At 63.4% G+C, this 24,081-nt stretch overlaps 1 protein-coding gene across 3 annotated transcripts in view; it reads right to left on the bottom strand.

The window, feature by feature from the left end:
- The window catches only part of OSBP2 (oxysterol binding protein 2), a 119,496-nt gene that overhangs the window by 14,350 nt on the left and 81,065 nt on the right, over positions 1–24,081 (bottom strand). For all 3 annotated transcript variants that reach the window (XM_070475580.1, XM_070475581.1, XM_070475582.1), the window contains one exon: positions 10,512–10,768. In XM_070475580.1, coding sequence (XP_070331681.1) covers positions 10,512–10,768 — 257 coding nt within the window. The remainder of the gene's footprint in view (positions 1–10,511; positions 10,769–24,081) is intronic.

Below are 24,081 nucleotides of genomic sequence, written 5' to 3'. Positions count from 1 at the left end.
CCGCAGCCAGCACACTGGGTGTTTCTCAGGGCGGGGCCCCAGCTTTGCTGTGGCCGAAGTCTGTCACAAGCCCGTTCCCGCTGGAAGCAGCGCGCTCCTGGCAGCCCGGACCGGACCCTGACTTGGGTGCAGAAGGAAGGAAAGCCACCCAGAGCTAAAGGGTCTTGTCCAGCAAAGGAGACGTGAAGTTGCTCAGTCGTTTCCCAACTCTTTGCGACCCCATGGACTGTAGCCCGCCAGGCTCCTCTGTCCGTGGGGTTTTCCAGGCAAGAATGCTGGAGTTGGTTGCCATTTCCTTCTCCAGGGGATCTTCCCCACCCAGGGATCGAACCCGGGTCTCCTGTGGGCAGGCAGACTCTTTTTACCGTCTGAGCCTCCAGGGAAGCCCCCAGTTCCAGCAAAGGAACTGGGACTCAGAACTTTCTACCAAGTTACCACAATCTGTCACACGTCAGCTCTGCTTCTGAGGTGCCCTTCAGACTTGTGCCCACTATGACATCCAGATTCTGTTTAGCCTCCTAGGCCCACAGGTGGTTCCAGCACCCGCTAAGGAAGCAGGGGATGGTCATTCTGCCCCCATCACCACAGTGGAGAGGAGGGCCTAGGCCTCTGTTGTCCCTGGAGGGCAGAGAGCTCCGAGCCGGACACCTCTGGACTTGCCCTTTCTGGACCCCTCTCGTGCTCAGAAGGGACACTGGCTCCCAGCCCAAGAGGCATGGGTGGTCTCAGGCCGCCACCCCCACCGGCCACTGGGCTCCATGAACATCGCACGTGGCCCCTCCCCAAGGGTTAGAGCTTTGTCCTGTAGGGAGAAATGCACAGGGCCCCTCACTGGCCACAGGGACCACGCAGCACGACCTGAAGGGCCGCTGGGGGAGTCAGGGGGGTGATGTGGAATTCAGGGCCTGGGAGCACTTGACGGACACCCTCTTCAAGGCCGGCCCCGAGCACGTGCCTGCACCCTGGCTGGTGGAACGGGCCCTGGCCTGGGGCTCCAGAGGGCCGGCTGCTCAGCTGGCTCTGCACGTCGCCCCTTAACAAGCGCTTCCCAGGCACCTTCCCTCCGTCACCCCATCTCCTCTCACCCCACCCCCCGCAGCACGCAGCGGGCAGGGCTCCCTTCAAGGAAGCCAGAAAAGGGTGAGCAATCAGAGTGGGGATGGCAGACTCCTGCATGGGCCACTCGGCTGCTCTGGGCACACGTCCTGTCCGTGAACCACAACAGGAATGCCCCGCAGACCCTGTCCCCGCTCGTCTCCTCAAGGTGGGAGGAGAGGGGCCGTCCCTGTCTGACAAAAGAGCAAACAAGCTCAGTCCCCAGCAGCTGCCCTGCAAGGCTCTGGGGAGGGGGGCGTGTTCAGGGGCCCCTGCCCTCCCTCGCAGGTCGGATCCCTGCCCGGTGACACCTAAGCCACTGTAACGCGCTTCTCAAGCGTGGCAGGGATTTGTGGCAGGTGTCCCGACACGGGCTGGGGGAGGGAGAGACTGGTGGGGAAGGGAGGAAAGCTCCTTATGCGCTCAGCAGGCTCGAGGTGAGAGGCTGCACCCGGCCCTGTAAGGCTCACCACCCCCCTAGAGTGGAGCTGCCACACGACCTGGGGATGCCGAGGTGGGTCTGGGGAGGCCCCGCGGCAGGCCCAGCTCTCCTGCTCCCAGGTTTGTGACCTGGAGCCAAGCCTTCCCACCCTGGGTCCCACAGGCCCCCAGCTCCACCCCTGCCCCGCCTCTCCTCACAGTAAACCTCAGGGCAGGGGCCCTGACAGCAGCCGCTGACAAACCCCCGCCGGGGCCAGAGCGGAAGGCACCTCGCTGCTGGGACTGCCCTGGCAGGTTAAGAGGTGGCAGAGGGGCGCGAGGGCCAAGCACCCCTCAGAAACGTCCCATGTGCTTACAGGATCCCCAGGATCCCAGGTCCGTAACCCAGAGCTCGGCCCACCCCAGCTGAGCTGCCGGCCTTCAGTGACCCAAAGGCATGTCAGCCTTCCCCTGCTGACCCCAAGCGCGGCCCAGCGCCCCGTCAGGTTTGTCTGGACTCCGGCCACCTATTTGCCACCTGAGGAGGAGCCCTGACCACAGTGATGCTGGTCCACTCTGCTGCTGGTCTGGTCAGCTCTCGGGCCGCAGAGCTGGGCGTGTCGTGGTGTCAGAAACTCACCCCAGAGGCCTGGCATTGGCGGGAGGGGTGTGCCTTCGTCTCCTTGGGCCCACCGCTTCAGGGAGGACCCTTGCTGGGGGCTCCTGTGCCCCCGAAACTGAGGCCCAGGGGGAGGCGCTGCCTAGGCCAACAAGGGGCGAGCAGCGCAGGATGCCAGGGCCCCGGCTGACCTGTCTTGGGTGGGGTGTGAAGGGACCAGGGCTGTGTCAAACGTGGGGCCCTGTTACGGGTGACACATGTGGGTGCTCACCGTTTTCTGGTTCCTGGGGTCTGGGGGGACCCTGCCCGCTGGCACTTCACCTGCCCCATCGGACTGGTTTGGCAGCTCTAAAAGGGCCTCTGGCCTCGCCTCTGCCTGATAAGCATTGCTCCGTGGGACCTGCTGCCATCACCCCCCCCCAACACTGCACAGTTCCCGCAGGCACCCCTCGAGTTTTAACATAGGTGGATGCTTCGCTTTTATATAACTCAGAGCATTTAAAACAATCCTTGTGAAAGAGCCACAAACAACCAAAGTATAAAACAACCAAAGGTCAAGCTACGTAGTTCACACAGACTCAGAGAACTCCACATGGCCTCAGCTCCCTACCAGCAAAGGCAAAGAGGGGAAGATGGAAAAATGACTGTATAGCACGGGGAACGCTTGTCAGTACCTTGTGTTAACTTGTCAGGGGAAAGAATCGAAGAAAAATGAATAACTGAATCATTTTCCTATACACCTCAAGTTAACACAACAATGTAAATCAATTTAAAAAAGGGGACTTCGATAGTGGTCCAGTGGCTAAAATTTCACACTCCCGATGCAGGGGGCCCCAATTTTGATCTCTGGTCAGGGAAACAGCCCCTTGCACGCTGCAACTAAAGATCCTTTGTGCTGTAGCTAGGACCCAGCACAGTCAGATACTTTTTTTAAAAAGTGACAAAGCCAAGGAGGGAAAGATGATTGTGGTATGAAGATGAATTAGGCTCCCTTCCACAGAAACGACCCCTTTCTTGCCCAGCTTCTCTCAGACCTGATCCCAGACCCCCTCCACACTCATCTCCGGGGCCCCGTCCTTCCCCACACGCTGCCTCCCATGTGGCCCCCGTGTCTTCCTCCCCTTCTCCAGCCCCACCACCCTCTGATCCCCCACAGGTTGGGGATAAGGGGTGTCGGGGGGCATCCTCACAAGCACTGAGGAACCACTACAAGTGTGGTGAGGAGGATATGCAGCTCAGGGAGGCCAAGGGACCTGCTCAAGACTGCAGGCTGTGCTTGTAGGGCCAGGGTCTGAGTCTCCCTTGTCAAGCTGGATCCTTATGCCTGTCTGGGCGCCCCTTGGGCTGGTGTGGCCTCCAGGGTCTCCCTGCCATGGAGCTGGGCTCCTCAGGATGCTGCCCCGCCTGGGCCCTGTAGCTGCGGCTATTGCCGGCACAGCCAGGGCTGCCTGCTGAAAACCCAGGGGCCCCCACCTCACCGCCTCTGAAGGACAGGCCGACATGGAGCCACAGAGGCAGGGAGTTCAGGGCTGCCTCTGGACCTGCTGGGCTGGGCCGTTCCCACCGACGCCAGGGCTCAGGGGTGGGGGTCATCTACAGGTGATGGGAGCCCGCGCCTCCGCCGCCCTGAGCTGCCTACCTGTGTCTGTCCCCAGAGGTAGCGGTTTCCCCTGAGGCTGCTGCCCTTCCCCAGGCCCCATCCCGGCAGGCGCAGAGGAAGGCAGGGGCTGGCCTGGCCCCGCTGCCCAGAATGCTGAGCTGTGCTCGCTAAGCTGGATTAGGCCTGGGGCCCAGTGATGGGCAGGCAGCCGGGGGTGGCTCCCAGCAGCCCCAGGAGGGCCTGGCTGACCCTGGCTGAGAGCACGGTCACATCTCATCTCCCTGAGGCCCTGTCCTGTCCTTCAGACCCCGTGCCCCGCCCTGTACAGAAGCAGCGCCCCGGGCCGCTGCAGAGCCCCCCACACTGCCCTGGGCCTGCACTGGGACCCCTCACAGCATTGCCGCCCACCCAGGGGCAGGCCTGTGAAGGCAGCTGAGGGCTGCCCATCTGGGGAGCCCATTGGGGCCCAAGGGAAGTGGCTGCCGATAACCCCAGCAGGTGTCCCATGGGGCAGACACTGAGGGTCTGGGCTGTGTCCCTGGCCCAGCTCCACCCAGGGGAAGGAGGATGCGCATTAATTGCTTTTGTCCCCCCTAATCCTAATCCTCATCGCAGCCACAGCCTCCCTGCTCCCCACATGTGGGCGGGAGAGCAGGGCATTGGGCCTCCGCCTGGGTCTCTACGCCCCCTCTCCGTGTGGCCCAGGGAGTCTCCCAAAGTCTAGGAGGGTCTGCAGAGCTGGGAGCCCTGCTCGGGTCCGGCCTTCCCAGCGGCTGCTCAGAAACCATTGGTCTGCTGCCTGGTCATGGCCGCCCTGGCTGGGCCACGAGGAGGGTGCCGGGGAGTCTGTGGGTGTCGACGGTGGCCCTCAGAGCCACAGAGGAGGTGGGGCCAAAGGCCAGATGCCCAGGGCCGGGTGGGGCAGGGGCCCTGGGCCACAGGACCACCTCAGAAACGGTCCAGCCCTCGACACCCAGCAGGTTCCGCTGGCCCGGCTCGCAGGGAGGATGCAGGGACGGTCCATGCCTCCCCCTGCAGCAGCCAGGCCCTGCCCGGGGCGGATGGCCCTGTGGCTGGCTCACAGCCTTTGGGCTCCCAGGTTGGCGGTTGGCCGGGGCTGCTCCACCGGCTAACTTGCCACATCGACCCTCCCGTGGGCAGCATCGCTGTGGACCTGCCTCCACTGCTCTGTGGTACTAAAGGCGGCGAATAGGGGGAAAATTCTGTGGAGTCACAGGTTCCATGGGCCCCTCTGCGTGGCCAGCAGCTCATGCCAGGTCCAGGGAGCCACCTTCCTCTCCCACCCAGGAGTGGCAGGCTGGCCTCCGCGTTCGCCTCCCGATGGTGGGAAGGGACCTTCTAGGTCACAGGTGGCCACCTGGGGAGAAGCATAGACATCCCGGGCTCTAAGATGGAGAACAAGGGCCTCCCAGGAGCCACAGTGGTGCCAGGCTCTCCAGGGGGCCCCTGTGGCTCAGGACCAGCCATGTGGCCACACTGCGCATCCACCAGCCTCACTGCCCCTCCGGGCCAAGCCCCCTGCTCCTGTGGGCTTGCTCAGCCTGGCCAGCCCTCCTTGGATGTGCAGGGTACTTGCTCACGGCCCTGCGAGGGTGGCTTCTCACTTCCGTCCACACTTTAAAGTAGCTCCTTCCAGGCTCAAAATAGTTCACCCTGGTGGGCAGGAGCTGGCCCCATCTGGATGCCAGTTTGCCGACCGATTTTAGACCGTCCTGGAATCTATTTTTACTCCTCTCCCCAGGCCCCAAGCAAGCAAGCTGCTGGGAGCCAAGCAGCAGTGGGCCAGACGGGAGCCTGCCCGCGGGCCCTGGAAGGACCCGGAGGAGGCCCCCCATGCTCTCCAGATGGGGCTCAGAGCAGCCCCAGAGGGTCTCCAGCGGGAAGGGGCCCCTTCTGACCCGGCCCGCTCCTCTGATGCCCCGCATGTGAGGCCCTGGCCCAGTGCCCAGACTTGCTGCCTCTGCTCCCACCTACCTGTCCTCACCTGTGCCCACCACATCTGCTCATCCTGCCTTTGTTCTCAGCGCCCCCAGCTGGAGCTGGGCCCCCCTCAGCTCCAGCTCTGCTGGGTTCTAGCGCCCTGTGCCCCTGCCGTCAGGGTCTGCAGCCCACCCCGTGGGCCAGCTCTGCCGCAGGCAGCAGGACGTGTCCCTTATGGGCTGCTCCCTTCCCTGGTGAGGAACCCAGTGTGCAGGTTCCGTCCTTGTCGGGGGCCTTGGTGGCCAGCACCTGGCCCCCACCCCCCAGCTTCCTGCAGCTCAACTATCTGGTCTTTTGTGGGGCGCACCCACCCCCCAGCTCTGCTCACCTGTCAGCTGCCCTCACCCTGTTCCTGCCCAGCTTGGAGGGGCCCATCAGGAGGGGCCCCAGGCTGTCAGCCCACCAGGGGGCCCAGCACCTCCACACTGGGGCTCCCCTCGCTCTGGGCCTCGGGGTAGCGCCTGAGTGATATACGTGACGGCGACAAGGACGCTGTAAGGACACCAACCTCATGTGGCCGTTATGGGGAGCAAACAAGATGCCAGGAAGGAGCCAGGGCGTCCCAGGCGCCTGCTGTCACCGCCAGCCCCCAGAGGCCAGCCCCAAACCAGGGCATCTGCTCCACCACAAAGACATGCTCGGGGGAGGAGGAAAACGGGAGTGCGTTCTTTCACCCCGTGGAAACGAACACCCAAAGTACGCACTGGTGACGTGTTAATTCTGTCCTTTGCCACCTCGGACGCCGTGACGCAGCCACTGCTATAATACGGGGCGTGTGCTGGCTCTCCGGTGCAGCTTGCGGCCTCCACGCCCAGGCCAGGGTTGGGGGTGCCCTGCACACACTTTGAGGCTCAGCCTAGGAACCCCGGTTGTTCACGGTGCTGTGAGGCCCCTCCTACCTGGCAGTGATGCACAGTTACCCAGCCGGTGATGCCAGCATGGGCCTGCCGGGCTGCCTTTGATCAGTCTCACGGACTTGCTCACTGGGGAGTTCTGCCAGACACTGAGCGGTTCACAGTTGCTCCTGCATTCTCTCACAACCCTCTGCCCCACCCCGCTGTCTTTCTCTCTCGTTCACTGATGCTCCCACATGCCAGACTCTGTGCCACGCCTGGAAGTTACAGGGCTCCCAGAGCACAAGGGAAGACGCGTCCAATCCCTGTAGGCGCCCAGCTCAGCGGGGATGACGGGCACGATGCTGGGGTAGAAAAGCCTGTGAAACAACAAGGTCCTACCGCGTCAGCACCCTGGATAAGCCGCAGTGGAAGAGGACAAAAAAGGAACGTGAACATGTGCATAACTGCGGCACTGTGCTGTATGGGAGATATTAGTGCAACATCCTAAATCAACTGTACTTCGATTAAATAAACTCTAAAAAGCCCTGGAGATGCATGGACCTGCCAACAGGGCACAGAGTGGGATAGGCAGGGATGTGGGGCTGGAGGTGGGGTGAGGGTGGGCAGAGGAGGGCTTCCTGACCCTCCTGCCCCCTAGGAAGCCACAGGCTGGAGCGAGGGGCTCTGGAGCCACAAGACCTGGGCTCTTATCCTTAGCAGCTGCCTCAGTCTCCCCACCATACGCTGCTGAGTGGGCCAGGGGAGGGGGTGCATGTGGAATGCCTTGTCGGCAGTGTGACCATGGGAAGTTGGTTCTCTTTCTGTCTGGCTCCCTGTGGGTCAGTGGTCCATCGCTGCCCCTGGCACCAGGGCTGAGCCAGCCAGGTGAACCATGAGACAGGCCTGTGGGTGGGCTCAGCGTGACCTCCCCGTGAGAAAAATGCGTTTATGATCTGACGGCATAAAGCCCTGTTCCTATTTCACTGCAACCGGGCCGGGTCGCGTCTGCAAGGCCAGGTGACCGGGGCAGGTGCTGCAGCTTGCTCTGGGCCTGGCCTGGGGTCAGGGCCCACACTTTCTTCCTGACACGGCAGCTGAGGAAGTGGGCCTAGGATGACTTTGTAGCAGGTTAATGAGATGTGGGCCACTTGGACCTGAGACACGAGGCCCAGTGCGGTCACCACGTGGTGTCTCGGGCAGCCCCACCGGGTCACTGTTAGGGCCACAGGTAAGACCTGCACTTGACCTGAGGGGTATGGCGTTTGTTGGGGGATCGGATGTGGAGATAGCGGGCTAAAGACTGCTCGGCGGGCTCAGTTGTGCCCCTGGGCCCTGCGGGATCTAACAGAAGGACCTCCTGGCCGTGGTGATGTCCAGGGGCCTTGGAAAGATGAGCAGGGATCTGCCCAGCAGCGGTGGGGGGGGGGGGGTTCTAGGAGCTGCAGCAGTATCCGTGACGCAGGACCCCAGCTCCCGTGCCCTCGGACATGCACCAGAGGGGCCACCCTCCGGTTGAGGGCCGGGTGCCCTCGGGGAGCAGGGCCACGGGGGGGGGGCCTGCCTCAGTCACCACAGTCCCTGGGGCCTTGGAAACTGTCCAGAGCGCCTCCCTCCCTGTCCTGCTGGGAACTTGGGATCTAAAGGCTGAGAACAGCGCTGCCTCCTCGCAGATCTGAAGGAGCTTCAGCAGCCTCCCCCTGCTTCTCTCCTGAAGGCTGCTCAGCCCCGGACTCTCGGGCAAAGTGAAGGTGCAGCAGCCGCCTCCCCGGGGGCGAGTGCCGCCTGCCTGGGGCCCTCCCGAGGAGGTGACCGCCTGACCAGCCGGCCCGTTCCCTGCTCCCCTGCCACGACTCAGGCTCAACTGGAGGCTGTGTGGTGGAGACCCCACAGCTGTTCACCGTCCACGGGAGGTGGGAGGAGAGGTCCCCAGGTTCCCATGGAGGAGTGCCCCCCGTCGGGGCAGGGTGGGGGCCGGGAGTGGGGGGGAGGAGAGGTCCCCCAGTTTCCTGCGGAGGGCTCCCCTCGGTCAGGGCAGGGAGCTGGGAGGGGGTGGTGGAGGGCAGGGGCGCCAGCAGGGGGAGGTCCAGCTTCCTCCTCCTCCCGTGAGACCTGGGGCAGCTCCCGCCCATGCGGGGTCCCCACTGCTGCAGGAAAGACCCCGTGCAGCTGCTGCCCAAAGGTAAGAGGGGCATCAAGGTCTCGGCGTCTGAGACGGGGCTTGGCCTGGGCAGAGGCACCTTCCCCGTGTTGACCTCAGAGTAGCAGGGGCCTCTGTGGCCCTTGGGGGTCTCACCCCGATCGTCACGAGGACTGTCACTCCCCCCACAGGCTGCACAGACCTGGGCTTGTATCCAGCTTAGACAAGCTGGACTTAGTGGCTGGAGGCCGGGGCAGCTCTCCACATGGGTATCAACAGTGAGGCCTTGGGGAGGGTAAGGGGTCCTGGGTGGGACGGGCCTCGGTTACAGCTCCTTGGTCCAACCCCTCCTAAAAACCGGGGTGGAGGCCGAGGCCTGGCCGGGGGTGGGGCTGCGCCGCCTGTGCGGCCCGTCTGCACACGGTGGGGGTCTGGGTGCTCGGTGTCTGTCATCCACGCAGACCGCCCACCCAGAGCCACGCCGACTCCTGCCGGGCGAAGAGCAGCTGAAGGGAAGGGTCCCCGGAAGGAATGGGGCCTCTGCTCGAGCCTGGCCACCCAGCACCTCACTTCTCTGCCCCTCATGGGAGCCAGACATGGCGGGGCCCTCCTCGGGGTCACGTTCGTGGCGGGCAGAGCGCAGGTTCCGCCACGCGGCCCGCGTCTCCTGGTGCCAGCGCTGCCCACAGGCTTCCTGACCAACCCCAGGGCTTCAGCTTCCTTCCCGCCACACAACTCATTAGGCGCACAGGTGGCAAGCCGTCTTTACAGCTTCGTAAACACAGACGAGCCTCTGATGCCCGATAAATTCTTTAGGCTAGAGATGCTAACTGAGCAGCTCATTATCTGGGAAAAACCAGAACGGCCCATGGAGACAACGCGGCTCCAGGCTCGGCAGGTGGGGAGGCCGGGCGCATTCTCAGCCCTCTGGCCTGTCGCGGGAGGCGCGCACTGACTCAGGCCCCTGGAGTCCGGGGACGGGGTGCAGGGGCCGGGCGTGCGGTGGGCTCCAGCCCCCACCGTCCCACTGCCCTTGGATGGATGGCCCAGCCTCCGCTCAGGCCTCTCGCTGCAGGGCCCGAGTCCCCAGCCAGGAACGGCCGACTGCCACTGTGGCCGGCCTGACACCTGCCCAGGCCTCGTCCTCTGAACCTGCCTCCACTCCCCACGCCTGGCCCCGGCTCCCAGCGCCACCAGCCCGGCCGGGGTGTGCCCTCCTGGGGGGCCGGCAGGCCTGTGTCCAGAGGGGGCACTCATCAGGCCGAGAGAGGGCGGGCCCTGTGGCCCGGCTCAGCCTTGTCCTCCGCCACCACGGAGAGGCCTTCCGGGTTCTCGGTCATATTCCCGTGTGGCTCCTGGGACCTGTGCAGAGGGTGACCCCTGGGGCTGAACCCTCAGTCCACACACGTGGCCCCTCGTTTAGCCCCTTACCCTCAGGTGGGCAAGACTGCAGTGGCCTAAGCTGGGAAGCTCTGCTGGCCCAGGGACCCCCCAATGCCTGCCCCCCACCCCACATGCATGAGTCCCCCTGGTCAGGGGTCCTGGACACACTGCGTCTGGGCAACAGCTATGGCAGGGCAGTGTGGCAGCCGCATCCCCGCTGTGGACACTGAGCTCACTGCTCCGCTCGGAATGGCCTCCCGTGCCCAGGAAGCCCCCGCTGGGCCCCACGCCGACAGTGAGGGCCAGTGACCCGGCCCCGCCCCGGGGGCGTGGATGGGGTGACGTGGAGGAGGCGGGGAGGGGGAGCCTGGACCACCCAGCGGGGAGTGAGCGGCCCCTCCCCGCGGGCCGGGCACTCACGTTGATCATAGCATTGGACGTGATGCGGAAGAGGGTGGCCCGCTCGCTGACCGCCTTCAGCTTCTCGCCGCTCTCGGCCGGGACGCGGAGGCCGTCCAGCTCGTTCAGGGAGCGCTGCAGGGCCACTCCGTGCTTGGCCACGAGCTCATTGCATGTGCCGAGGTCGTCCAGCTTCAGCGAGAGACTCCTGATGGTGCCGTGGAGCTCACTCTTGTCGGCTGGGGAGGGAGTCCCGTCCTCGTCGTCCCCAGAGTCATCTGTGGAGAGATGCGGCGTGGTTCTCAGGGCCCGGCAAGAGGGAGGCCGGGACGGAGGGGCAGGTAGAGCTGCCAGGAGAGAGAGCTGCCTGGGTGAGGGCGGGGTGTCTGCCAGCCCCCCAGTGGGCGGGACGAGAAGGGACCAGCTTGAATGACAGGGCCTGGCTGAGCTCTGCAGGGTGCAGGCAGGGGTGGGCAGCGCCCATCCCAGACCCGTGGGAAGAAGCAGAGTCCCCGAATCACAGGCCGGGCCCCACGGACCCCGCTTCCCCCCACTGCCCGCACCTCACCTAGCTGTCTGCTCTCCGCCCACCCCCGGCGGCACCAGGCTGCCCGCTCCCTGCAGACAGTGCTGCTCCTGCTTCGGGGCTTCCCCTCTGTGTCCCCGGCTCAACGCCGGCCCACCTTCCGCGCCCCCCTGGAGACCCCCAGGCCGCAGTCACAGCCCCTCCCTGCTGCTGCAGGGCTCCCCCGAGGAGCAAGGCCACGCTTGCCTGTGGGGTCTTGCGTGTGGAGAAACTGGCCGTGGGCTCTCAACGGCCTTATCAGGCAGGGACTGTGCCGTCCCCGGGGGACAGACAGGCGATGGGGCTCGGGGCGGTGAAGTCCAGCCCCATGCTCCACCCGCCCCCACCGCGGGCTAGTCTGTCTGCCTACAGAGCAGCCCCCTCACACCGGGCTGCGGGGGCCCCCGGCTCACTCCCCTCCCACCACCCCCTCTCCTGGGGCCCCAGGTACCCTCGGCACCCCGTCCTACAGTCTGGGGTACCTTGGAGCCTGGCCCCTGGCCAGTCCAGCCTGTGTTTGGGGGGCGCTCCGTGGAGAGTGCGGCGGGGTGGACGGCTGGCCTGGGCTCTGTAGCCACTTCAATACCAGCCTGTGAGGGCCAGAGCCTGTGAGTGTCCAGGGTTTCTAAGATGCCTTGTTTCAGAAATAATCAGCAAGAAACTTTTATATATATACATTTCTGGTGACGAAAATCTGTAACCCAAGATACAAATTTTTGCAACAAGTACACAGTGTGAGGGAACAGACTCCCTCCCATGGCAGGCAGGGTGTGTGGGGGCGGCGTGGCTGAGTCACTGATGTGCACGCCCTGAGCTGGGGACTGTGCCCGGCCGGCCGCGAGGGCCTGCCCCCGCCCCCCAGCAAGGAGGCGGTGGGGGGCAGCCGGGCCGGGGACAGGGCTTCACCCCACCCATCCAGCCCCACTGCAGCCCTGAAACAACCCAGCGTCCGGAGACCACGCATGCCAGGCCAGGTCCTGACCCCTCGCCTGACCAACGAGAACGCTGAGCCGCAAGGAGGCCAGCAGACAGCGACTGTTCCCACTCTGCAGGCGAGAAAACTCCGCTCCTGACACCGAATCACAGGTTCAGGGCCCTGCCGGTAGGGGGCAGGGCTGGGTCTGAACCCAGGTGGTCTGCACGGAGGTGGTTCTTCCTCCTGGATCACCTACGGAAGGCTCAAATGGCTGGGTGCTGGGCCCTGGGCAAGGCGCTGCCTTGGTGAGTGCACGCGGATGACCCGATGAGGTAGGTCTGGGGGCCAGGAGGTGCTCTGAGATCGCCCAGGGCCACAGGTGCAGGAATTCTGCAGCCTCCAGGCCTGTCCGGGGCTCTGAGTTACAATGCAACCTCCTCTTGCTTCCTGGGTTCAACATGTCTGATAACCAGAATAACCACTGACTGACTGGTCAGCGTGGCTGCCGCTGGGGGCCGGGAGGGGCGTGGGGGGGCATGCTGGCTCTGGTCAGCCTGAGCGCGAGCCCCGGTACTCTGAGCACCTTCCTGCGGGAGGGCCGGGAGTTGGGGTGGGGGGAGGTCATTGCACCTCAGCAAGCGGCTCTGGGGTCCAGGTCAGATCCAGCTGCCCGGGACACGGGGAACTGCTTCTCTGCTCCCAGGGCGCTGGCTTGGTGTTTGGGGGCGGGATGGGAAGGCACTGGGTCAGCAACTGCTGAGCAGCACAGTCTGTCCTGTGGGGAGGGGCCGCCAGTGCCTCCCAGAGACACGGTGAGGACACGAGGAGGGAGGGGGAGGGCAGTGAACGGACGACTGATCTTGGGTGCATCCCGGGAAGCCTGCACAGAGGCGGCAGTCACACACAGGAGGGCAGGGTCGGGAGAAGGGGCGCAGAGCCGCAAGCTGGAGCGGGGAAGGGGCACGGCTGAGGGGCCTGGGCCTCCGTCCCGTGGCCAAACGGACTGTGTGGGCATTTGAGCAGAGGCCCAGGTTAAAGGGGCGGCTCTGGGGGCGGAGTGCAGGGAGGGGCTGAACAAGGGAGGGGACCCGGGTCCCCGATGGTGCACGCTGGCCGTGCCAAGTCCCAGGTCTCTGTTCAGGGGGAGCAGATCCACGTTGGACACACAGATAAAGCTCAACATCAGATATGCAAACGAAACCACTCGATGTGACAGTGCTCAAGGTGGCAGAAAGGATGGATGGCATTAACGCCACTCGTGCTTTCTGAAAGACAGACCGGCAGATTCCCTCACGTGCGTGAATGGGGCGCCTTGCTCCCCCCGCCACCCCAACTTAGAAGGGAGCGTCCCTGCTGGCGGGCACGTCGTCTGAGGAAGGAAGACGCTCACGCGTGCAAAGTGGCTTAGGCTGCGGTTCTCGAGCGGGTGGCCTTGGAGGTTCTCAGGCTTTTCTGACCCCACATGTCCTTTGTCCCCACTTCCACTGGGACTGAAACTCAGGGACAGTGAGCTTGTGAGAGGAACAAAGTAACCGCCCACATCTCAACCACACGGCAGACACCGAGCTGCCCACAGACTCAAAACCCTACACAAGCGCTGCAACTGCAAGGGCCGCGCCGGAGCCACGCTCCCGGCCACGAGGCGCCCTGGCCGGTGGCAGAGCCCACGCGATGGCCAGGACTCGGCACAGCGCAGCCGCGGGGAGGGCCCGCCAGGCTGCCCCGGGCGGGAACATGAGGGGGAGAGCAGAGGCTGGACCCGAGGGGGCTGTGACGGGGGAAGGACAGGAGAGCAGGGGGCGGGGTGGGGGGTGCGAGGAGGAGGCCAGGGCAGGAGGAAGCAGCTCTGCCTGCCCGTCCTCCTGCCTCCTTCCCCCGCCAGCCCGGCCGCCTCCGTGCCGAACCCCTGCTGCCTGCCTGCCTGCACACTGCTGCTCCTGGAGCTTCTGACGTTCAGATCAAACCTGCACACAGGACTTTCCTGGCGGTCCAGTGGTTAAGAATCCACCTACCGATGCAGGGGACACGGGTTCGATCCCTGGTGCAGGAAGATTCTCCGTGCTGCAGGGCAGCTAAGCCCACGAGCCTGGGTGCCCAGAGCCCGTGGTGCACAAGAGAAGCCACCACCACGAGACGACTGAGTGTCGCAACTGGAGAGTGGCCCCCGCTCGCTGCAACCAGAGGAAGCCTGTGTGTGGCAACAGAGACCCAGCACAGCTAAAAATAAATGACAAATAAGCAAACAAGAGTGTTTTGTTGTTTCTTTTTTAAAAATAAAAAAACTTCACAGAAAAACAACTAAGCAGGAGCCCAGAGAGCTGCTCCACCAGCCGCAAAGGCCACGACTCCTGAGAGCCGACGCTGGTTCTGCCCTTCCTCCCCGGGGAACTCCGGGCCAACACGCTGGCACCTTCTCAGAATGATGTTCCTCAGCCAGGGGTGCCCGGAGCCTCTGCGGCTCAAGTGACCACAGCAAACGGCAGCTCCAGGCTGGGGAGCGTGGGAAGAACCCCCAGTCTGGCCCACAAGCTGGGGAGTGGGGCGCGGTCAGGGTACGACGCTGGTGGCTCCGGGACGGTGGGACCATGTGTCGCAACAGCCTGTGGAATCAAGGGCCCCAGCCTGTTATCCCGAAACCACCGTTTCTAGAAAAGCAACGACTCCCAAAACACCCAGTGGATTTCACTGGCTCTAAAGGCAAGAACGAATCCTGTTTTGCTAGAAGAGAATAAATCCATGACGTTCAGGTTACTGATGCATTCCCAAGGCAGCAGTCGCAACTTCTCCAGCCCAACCGGGCCAGCAGAGAACGGCAGTCCACGGCCAGTGCAGGAGTTTCCAATCCTTGGGGGCTACCCTGGGTTGGCTGGTGTGTCCCCCCCCCCAAACTCGTCTCCTTCCTGGAACTTCAGAATGTGACCACAGGACGTCCCTGGTGGCACAGTCGATAGGAGTCCATCTGCCAATGCAGGGGACACGGGTTTGGTCCCTGGTCCGGGCAGACCCCTTATGGCGCGGAGCAACTAAGCCTGTAGGCCATAACCCACCGAGCCGAGAGCCTGTGCTTCTAACACGGGGAGCCACCGCGATGAGGGGCTGCGGCTGGAGAGCGGCCCGGCACACCGCAACTAGAGGAAGCCTGCGGTGAAGACCCAGCACAGCAAAAATAAGTAAAAATTTAAAAAGAATGTGACCTTATTTGGGCTGCGGCAGGTGCCATCAGTTAAGGTAATACTGGACTAGGGCCGGTCCTTGATCTGCTGTGATGGATCTTACAGAAGAGAAGCAAAGACGCAGCTTCCGTGCTGACAGAGACTGGAGCGAAGCATTTACAAGCCAAGGCTTGCCAGCAACACCAGCCGTGGAGACAGGCCTGGGACACGTTCTCCCTGGGCCGTCAGAGAGAAGAGCGCCCCCCGACACCTTAGTTTTGGACTTGTGGGCTCCAGAGCCGTGAGAAAGTAAAAATCACGTGGTGTGAAGCCATGGGCTTGTGGAGGCGCGTTACCACAGCCCTGGGAAACGGTTCCCGCAGCTTCAAGTGGCACAGACTTAATTTCCTGCCGCTGTGGAGGGCAGAGGCCCTCGGCACGGGTGTGTGGCGAGGCTGCGCTCCGCTGAAGGCTCCTGGGGACGGCGTGGGCTCCATCCTCAGAGTCAGCAGACCGGCATCTTCCAATCTCCTGCCTCCATCTCATAAGGACTCTGTGATTACCCCAGGTTATCCAGGTGGGCCCCGCATAACCTCCCGGCTCAAGGTCCTTAACTTAACCCCGTGGGTACAATCCCTCTGCCACGGAAGGTAACATGTTCGCAGGTTCTGGGAATTAGGACGCAGACACCTTGGGAGCCATCACCGAGGGGCGGTGGCTAAGCGGGACCCGAGGCTGCCTTCTCATCTGTCATGGGTCAGTTCGTCCGACTTACTGCCTGAGGAAAGGGGGATGCTCTCCACTTAAGCGCTGAGACCCCCTATCCGGGCACAGAGACCTCACAGGTCCCTCTGAGCTCCCCGCCAGCCTGGCACACACGCCTCCCTGACCGCGTGGGGGTCTCCTAAAGCCTCCACTGGCCGGCTGTGACCGAGGAGCCCCTGGGCACTGCCCGGACCAGGGCCGCTGGGACGGGCCCTCTTCCACCTGGAATTCCTGGGAAGGAGAGGGTTGCCACGGAAACAGCCAGCAGAGCAGAGCCAGGTGGGCTATTTTTAGAAGCAGAACTCTTTTTTTTCCCCTCCATCTTTGAGGAGAATGGATCAAGTTTCTGGGTGGGCAAGCCCTGTCAGGGGGCAGGCAGACTGGCCTGGAAGGTGCGGGAGGTGACGCGGTGGGGACGTGGGGGTCGGGCGCCCCTGGGGCCGCCCCGATTTGCACTTTCTTGCCTGTTTCTCTGGGGAACCTGGCTTTGCCCTCACCTGCCCACGAGCTCCTCCAAGTCCAGCACTGGGTGAAGAGGACCCTCTCCCCTCAGCCACTGTGGCTGGATATGAGTAAGAACCCACCAGCTCCCTCCCCAGTGCTTGGCCGGGACCTGCCTCCACGATGGGAGGAACACCCGAAAATATGAAAAGAAGGTGGGGGCTTCTCGGAGGTCAAGGCTCAACACTTGCTAGGCAGGCACGAGGTCACAGACCAGGCAGGGGCCCAGAGCGGGCAGGGCCATAAGAGAAGCCTTGTCCCACTCCCCAAGGGGGTGACCACACACGGCAACCCACAGCCGCTCGGGGTGAGTGGCACAAGGCGGGAGGCGGCCAGCAGACAGTCAAGGAGAGCCGCTGGCTGCGGGGGGAAGGCCGGGGAGACAGGACCTGGGCTGGGTGCGCATCCCCGGCCGGCCCCCTGCCACTCCACAGAACAGAGGGCGTGGAAGGGCCCCTGCTCCCAGCTGCACCGTGGCAGGGAGAGCCTGTGGTCCAAGATCCAGCTCAGAGCAGCAGCTGTGGGTGCTATGGCGGGTGCTGCATCACAGCCTGGCCCAGAGGTGCTCCCGGACCCAGCAGCGCTGTCGGCGGGTCAGTGGGGGCAGACCCCCTCCCCTCTCTGCCCCCAGCCACAGGACGCGGAGGGGCCGGACCCCCAGCCCTGCAGCCTTCCAGCCGTGGCCTCGGTCCCCGAGTGGCCGACCCTCCCCGGACCCCTCCTGGGCACCAAGAACTTGAAGCAGGGAGGGCCCCCTGCAGTCTGGCTGTGCAGATACCCCCAGAAGGGCCTCTGAGGAGACACAGCGTCACGGAGCCCTGCAGTCTTGGCAGAAAACAGCCACTTGCAATCTGCAACGGGTAACACCTCAAAAATTCCATTACAGCAGGCTTGGCGATGGTTATTTAGATTTCTGGAGCTGTGTTAAGCTGCCCAGATTCGATTGCAGAATCCAATCAGCCAGATGCTGACAACAGAGGCCTTGAGGTGGGCCCATGACGTCAAGTGACCTCGTGGCTCTGAGACCCCAGGGCCCCGCGGCTCGGTGATGGCCTGCCCTGCGCTTGCCCGTGCTGTGTCATCGCTTCGTGTGACACAGTCGGCTACAAGAGTCACGCACACGGGACAGGAAAGGGCGGCGTGGAGAGCTGAGGATCGTGCCAAGACCCCAGGGCCCCTGGGTGGTGGGGCTGGAGCTGGCAGAGCCGTCTTTACAGAGCCTGGCGGCTCCTGCCTCCCCCATGGCCCTGAGGCTGAGACTGCAGCAGCTGACCGGCACCAGCCAGGGCCCTCCACCTGGGGAGGAGGCGGACAGCCCTGCTCGGGGGCGGCGCTGGTCCTCGGGGCCCCCACCCTGGAAGAGGCCCCCACCCAGGCACCAGGGAGAAGGGAGGCTGGGGGTCTCCTGGTCTGCACAGAGAAGGGCTCAGACAGGAGCCCCAGGGTGGGGCCCTGAGAGGCCTTGGGAGGAGGGGGCTGCCTTAGAGGTGCACCCTGTGGGAGGCTGGCATGTGGAAAGGTGACGCCGTGGAGGAGGGGCCGCCCCAGGGAGGGGCAGCAGGCGCGCTGGGCCGCAGGTGGACGACCAGAGTCCGGAGGATGAGCACCCCTGAAGTGCAGCCCCCGAAGCAGGTCAGGGGCTTCGGTGCTGGACAGCGAGGCCGGGGGACCAGGCCAGACGTGACCGGGAGCCACCGAGGGCCCCTGGGAACGGGACTGCCCCTCCACCAGGACACTGTCAGTCCTTCCTGGTGGGAACCCAGAGGGAAAGCAGGGCTGTCTTCCCAAGGTAGAGTCTGTGGGTCACTAGTCCTAGTCCTGCAGGGGGCTCTGCAGAAAAAGGAACCAATTATTAAAGAAAACCACTTTCAAAAACAGGATGAATGACATCCCTTCCCCCAAAGCAGGGAGGTGACAGAAAGTTTCGAGAACCTTGAAGACCTTGGAGGGCATGTCAGGATCTGGTGGAAACATCAGATAACAATTAATAATAAATCGCCAAGCCCTGGCAGGCAGGTGGAGGACAAGCCAGAGCGGCGGTATCAGGTGGACCCATCTCCCCTCCTCCCTCTGGTGGTCGGCACGGGGTGTGCGGAGGGCGGCTCCCTCTGCAGCGGGGTGCAGGGGTGGCCCCCTGACCAGGACCGCTGTCAACGAGGCCGAGTGGGCCGCCAAGGATGGGCACCCCGGGCTTCGCTCCGCTTCCACCGGAGACGTGGGGGCACAAACCGCACCCCACAAACATGAGTCTGGAGGCCGTTACCCGCCTGACTCTACTCTTCTCACGGAAAAACACCCCTCGGGGAACCTGCGCCGGGTGGAGGGGCTAGTGAAAGGCTGGGCCGAAAGCTCAAGAAAGCAAAGAAACACACCCCCTTTCCTCTCCTTGGAGGGGCTGGGGTCACAGTCACGAGGACGAGTGAAAGACGCCAGAGATGCCCACCGACCCAGCGCCTCCCTCCTCGGCAGAGCCCGGGACCCGGGGACACGCAGCATCCTCGGACGGACGGCTCTGGCCGCAGGGCCCCCCTCCGGGGAAGCAAACACTGGTGCAGAGATGGAACATAAAAATAGAGGTGCAGTTCCAATTGCGGCATCTGCTGCGACGCTGAAGGCAACCTGCCACCCAGAGCCCCTGCCCGTGGGCAGAGCGCCCCGCCCAGCCAGCGCTTCCACCCTAACCAGGAGTCCATGGGTCTCCTGAAGGAACCGGGGGTGCACTGCCGGGGACTGCTGTTCCATGCACCCCCCCTCCCCCGTCCCCGCCTCCGGACTCACTCGTCTGCCTTATCCTGGTCCGCGGCTCGCCCAGGGTCCCAAGGGGCAGAGGTGGGCTGCCCCGCAGCCAAGCTGAGGCAGGGGCGTGAGGGCATGACCCCACGCCTGCCGGGCATGGGCGGAGACACTGCAGCCCGCCCCCAGAGTGTGAGCCCTTTTAAGGAGCATGGATGTGCCCCGCCCTCTGACCTGCTGATTTCCAGCCTTGAGCCCACCTGGTCTTGGCAGGTGGACCCTCCCCGCGGCACCCGCCCCACCCAGACAACAGTGAGCCTTCTGACGGGGGCGGGGGGAGCTGCCGTGCTCCCCTGGCCTCCACCACAGGCCCCCAGACTCCACCCCGCCGACCGCTGGCCCCTGGGTCACAGAAAGCCCTGCAGGCCCACCCTCCTTGGGAAGGGCCTCAGTGTTGTTGGAAAAGTGTCTCCAGGAGGTTTTACGCTGCGGCCGGGTGAGGACTGCGCGGTCTCCCCAGCTGTGTTGCCTCGATGCCCTCTGTCTGTCTCCTGCACCCCAGCTCTGGTGTTGGGCACCGCCCCCAGCTCTGCAGAAAGCCAGCAGGGCTGAGGGTCTCCTGCGGACCCCGGGCGTCTGGCTCCAGGGGCTCCCTATCTCTGGGGTCCTATGCTGCCTTCTGAGTAACCAGAGATGAAAGAAAGTTCTATCGTCTTGGCAGCTCAGGAGGTCACACAGAATTTCCACGCTGAAACCCAGCCTCTGTCCACACAACCCGAAGGCAGCCTGGGTGTTAGTGTCTCACCTCTGCTCCAGAGGCCTTTTATCCATGGGGTCATCACCAGTTAGCAGCCGCCTGGGTCCCATCGCGCTGTGAGCTGCAGCCCCCGTGGACCAGGGCTGTGGTGGGGATGCCAGGAGGGCTTCTTTCTGCCCCCGTCGGCCCAACCCGCCTCCCGATCCTCCCTGCCAGGCAAGGGTGCCCACCCCTCTGCTGCCTGCTGTGAGACCAGCGGCCCGGGAACAGTCAGAGTGTCCGGGGACGGATAACAAGGAGCCCCACCGGTGGGAGTGTTTGGTTTTAGCTCAGCACCCACACCGGTCTTGAGTTCCGAGGTCTACGGCCTGCACGAGAAACCGCTGAGCCAGCCGTAGCAGCACAGCCTGTCACGGGAGCCTGCCGGCTTTCGTTTCCCTGGCTGACAACAGCCACGGCTGCTCATCCTCGGAAAAAGTCAGATGGCCACAAGACCACACGAGAGACCTTTGCACGCAGGGCTGTCTCCAGGCCTCAGTGACACAGGGTGACTGAGGCGGGGGGCCCCAGGCAGGCAGAGGCAGCTGCTGTCTCTGATGCCAACCCCGGGAGAGCAGACCTGTTCAAAGTGGCGCGGCTCAGAGTGAGGCCGAGAGGCATGGGTGGGGGTGTTTTTGGAGGTTGTTCAGCTCCTCCAAAGGCCCTTTTATTCCTCTCCTTGTTCTGGGTCCCCATCCACGCAGCTGGGAGCCTGGCCAGGCCATGTGTTCGCAGGCCTCTGAACATCCCTCCCGGAGGACACAAAGGACAGTGGACAGTCCTCGTCATGACGCATTGTCCTTGGGAGCCCCGACCCAAGGACCCAACTGACCAGGGAGGCTGGGGATGGGGGGTTGGCGCGGCTGGGGAGGGCATTCCTGCGCCTGGACGACACCGAGGCTTCCCAGCGCCCAGTCCAACTTCCGCTGTCTCCTATGTTCCCCGGTCACTAGGGAGACTGCCAGGCCAGCGGGGCTCAGCTCAGCTGCTGGTTTGGCCACTAGTAGGCTGTGTGACTTTGACCAGGTCTCTCCCTTCTCTGGGCCCAGAGTTTGCTCCTCAAAGGAGGGGTCTGCTGGACAGACCCACGCTGCTCCGGGGGAAAGGTACAGCAGCCAGGGTTAATACAGAAGCTCCCACAGGCGTGCACTCGATCCTGGGGGGCCCTCTGCTCCTCGTGCTCTGGGAGGGGCAAGGGAAGGGGGAGGGAACGACCCTGTGACCAAGCAAGCAACCCCGCCCCACCCCGGTTTGCTGGTTCAGCAGAACTGGTCGTTTCTGCAGAAGCCCTGGGAACCAGGCCGGAGGCCAGGATCCACAGAGGCCGGGCCACCGTGAGACGGGGCAGAACGCCGACTGCGAGAGTAACCGCGTCCCAGCAGAGCAGGCAGAGCCCAGATCTGCCCCCTGGGAGTCGGAACTGGGGCTTAGACCCAGAGCCGGGGAAGGGCTGGCAGAGGGCCTGCAGGGGGAGAGGCTCACGGGAACGGCCGCCAGCCCCCGCCCTCTGCGCGGTTCCCTCCCCATCACCTCCCCAGCCCGTCTCCCCTGTACCCGCACCTGCTGGACTAGGGGGGCGGGCAGCCACCCCACAGCTCAGAGGGCACTACCAGCAGGACCCCTGCAGACACCACCGCGGGCGGGGGCTTCCAAGGCTTGGCTGGGAAAAAGCCACTTGAGCCGTGACGGCTGAGGAGGAAAATCAATCCGAAGACAGTGAGACCCCAGAGAAGTCCACATTCGGGAAGGAAGTTGCTTTCGAGAAGGTTGGCCAAAGATGAACGAGGCGGGACTTCGCTGGCCGTTCACTCCCGAGAACGGGGGATGAAGGCGTGTGAGCACAGAGGCCTGATGGCCCCTGGCTTCTGCCCCCCTGCTCTCCCAGCCTGGGTCGGAAAACTGTTCCTACACGGCCAGGGAGCATCACTCTCAGGCTCCTGGCTGTTACACTTCTCACTGTAAATCAAGAGGCTGGTTTTCTGCTTTCTAGAAGAAACGGAAATTGGAAATTCCAACGTGTGATGGTATTTGTGAAGACACTGAAAGTGACTGCCCCTTAAAACCGAAGGGGGTGGTTTGCAACTGCCAAGTCTTGGAGACCAGGAGCTGGCGCCCAGGGGGAGATACGGCCACAGGGAACCATGGGGAGAGGGACCTGGTGGAAGTGACAGCCTCCGTGAGGCCAGGGGAGAGGAAAGCAGCAGGGGAGGCCAGCAGAGAGGAGGGAAGAGGGGGCGGGACCGGGGAGGGAAGAACCCGGTCTCATAGAGGAGAGCCACCTGCCTGCCTGGGGCTGTGCCGGCAGGCTCCCTACCCGCCGGGGTAGGGGTCCTGGGGACCCCTCCTCAGAAGCTGCTCCCCAGGCCCCCAGGGAGGCTCCTCAGCCCGAGCCGAGGTCCTCTGAGCCTGTCTGGGAGCTTCCCCTCAACTGCAGAGCCCAAGGGGTGCTCAGTGAGGCGGAGGGGCTGAGGGAGAAACCTGGACATACAGAAAGAAAGATACAGCACATGCGGGCGTCGGAGGACAGGCTGGGTCGGTCTGAAACCCCACAGCCAGGTGGGCTTGAATTACAACCCCTAGGTCTGCAGAGACCCAACATCTTTGGGCCAAGTTTCCACCAAAGACCCGTCCCCGATTGGCTCCACAGTGGCCCGGGGAGGGGGGGGGCCTCCCCTTAAATAGGTCAACTTTCTGCGGTCCTGGTCCCAGGCCCACCCGGGTGGGAAGGGGAGGGGTGGATGGAACAGGTGGTGGGGGCCTCTGCGGGGCTGTGCGGAGTGGTTTTTCAAGGCCATTTAGGACTGGATGGTCTCAGGGCCAGGGGGCGGCCGTGTGCTACAAAAGGCCCCTTTACTGGAGCTGGTGAGACCCAGGCAGCCACAGAGGGTCCCTGCCTGCTGACAGCACACAGTCAGCCCGCAGTCCGCGAAGCACTCTGCTGGGCAGCCTCCCGGCCAGGGTCTCACCACGCCCCGGGGCTGTGGGCTCCACTTCCGGCCCCCTTCAGTGCCGGGGGCACTGCAGAGGTCCTGCCCCGTCACCTGGTGGGCAGCTTAACTCCGGGATCTGGACGCTGGAGCCCTGAAAGCGGACGTGCCTGGGCGACGGGCACGTGAGCCAGAAGACAGGGAAGGGCCAGCTTCCTCACAGAGCAGGGAGAAAGGACCCTAGCACTTCACAGTTCATAAAAATGTCCTTCAAAAGTAAAGGTGGAAGAAAGATATGCTCGGATAAATAAACCCTGAGAGAATCTGTGGCTCGCTGACCTGCAGTAAATGTGAAAGTGAGTTCGTCAAGCCGAGACAAAGTGATACCAAATGGCACTCAGATCCAGACAGAGGCGCCAAGAGGGCCGGAAGTGACGGCGGGCAGGACTCTGCAGGGTCTCTCAGGCACAAACGCCCCTGAGTCTGGTTTGTAGGAAGAAGGCTTTAGTCCCCCCTGGGTTCCAAAGAGCAGTTACTAGTGGGAGGAGGGGGGATGCCGGAACGAAGGGAAAGCGGTTAAGGGAGAAAAGCGATGACACGACTTAGCATAAAGCAGAGGCCCGGTTCCTCCGCAGGGCATTCACACGACAATCGGACACGCGTCTTTGGGCTCTGCAGGGTGGTGACCCTCACCCAGGTGGGGGATGCAGACTGTGCGCTGGGCACAGGCACAGAGAACCCAGACTGGTCGGAACCAGAAGGCTGACGATTCCGACTCCAGAAACGTCACCTGTTACCGCCCACCACTCAGAAGAAGGCCATGCACCCTGCAGACCTCACCCTAAATGTCGCCTTTAAACTCAAACCTTCCCTGAAAGCCATCGGAGTTTGGGTCCTTTGAGCAGGAGCCTTCTTCTTGCTTGGCGCCCTGCAAATAAGCACTGAACTTCCCTTCGCCACAGACTGGCGTCAGCAGGTCTGCTTTGCTGAGAGAGCTGAGAGGACCCAAGTCCGGTTCGGTAACAGAAAAGATAAATGTGTGAGTGAACACAGAAGAGGCTGGTTTCTCTCCCTTTTAAATTTTGTTTAAAGATAACTTATAGAGCAAGTTTAAAAAGTGTGTTGTATCTTCAAAAGCAAAGCAGGACACAGCAGAAAGAGGCGGGGGAGGGACCGTGGAAGTCTACTGCTGTTAAGGTTCTTGTAGCTGAACTGGTATATGATTTGAAGGAAGAC

The sequence above is a fragment of the Odocoileus virginianus genome, chromosome 12 (genome assembly GCF_023699985.2).
Source record: "Odocoileus virginianus isolate 20LAN1187 ecotype Illinois chromosome 12, Ovbor_1.2, whole genome shotgun sequence".
NCBI classification, from domain to species: Eukaryota; Metazoa; Chordata; class Mammalia; order Artiodactyla; family Cervidae; genus Odocoileus; species Odocoileus virginianus.
The sequence above is the reverse complement of the archived record's forward strand: the minus strand, read 5'-3'. Positions and strand labels throughout refer to the sequence as shown.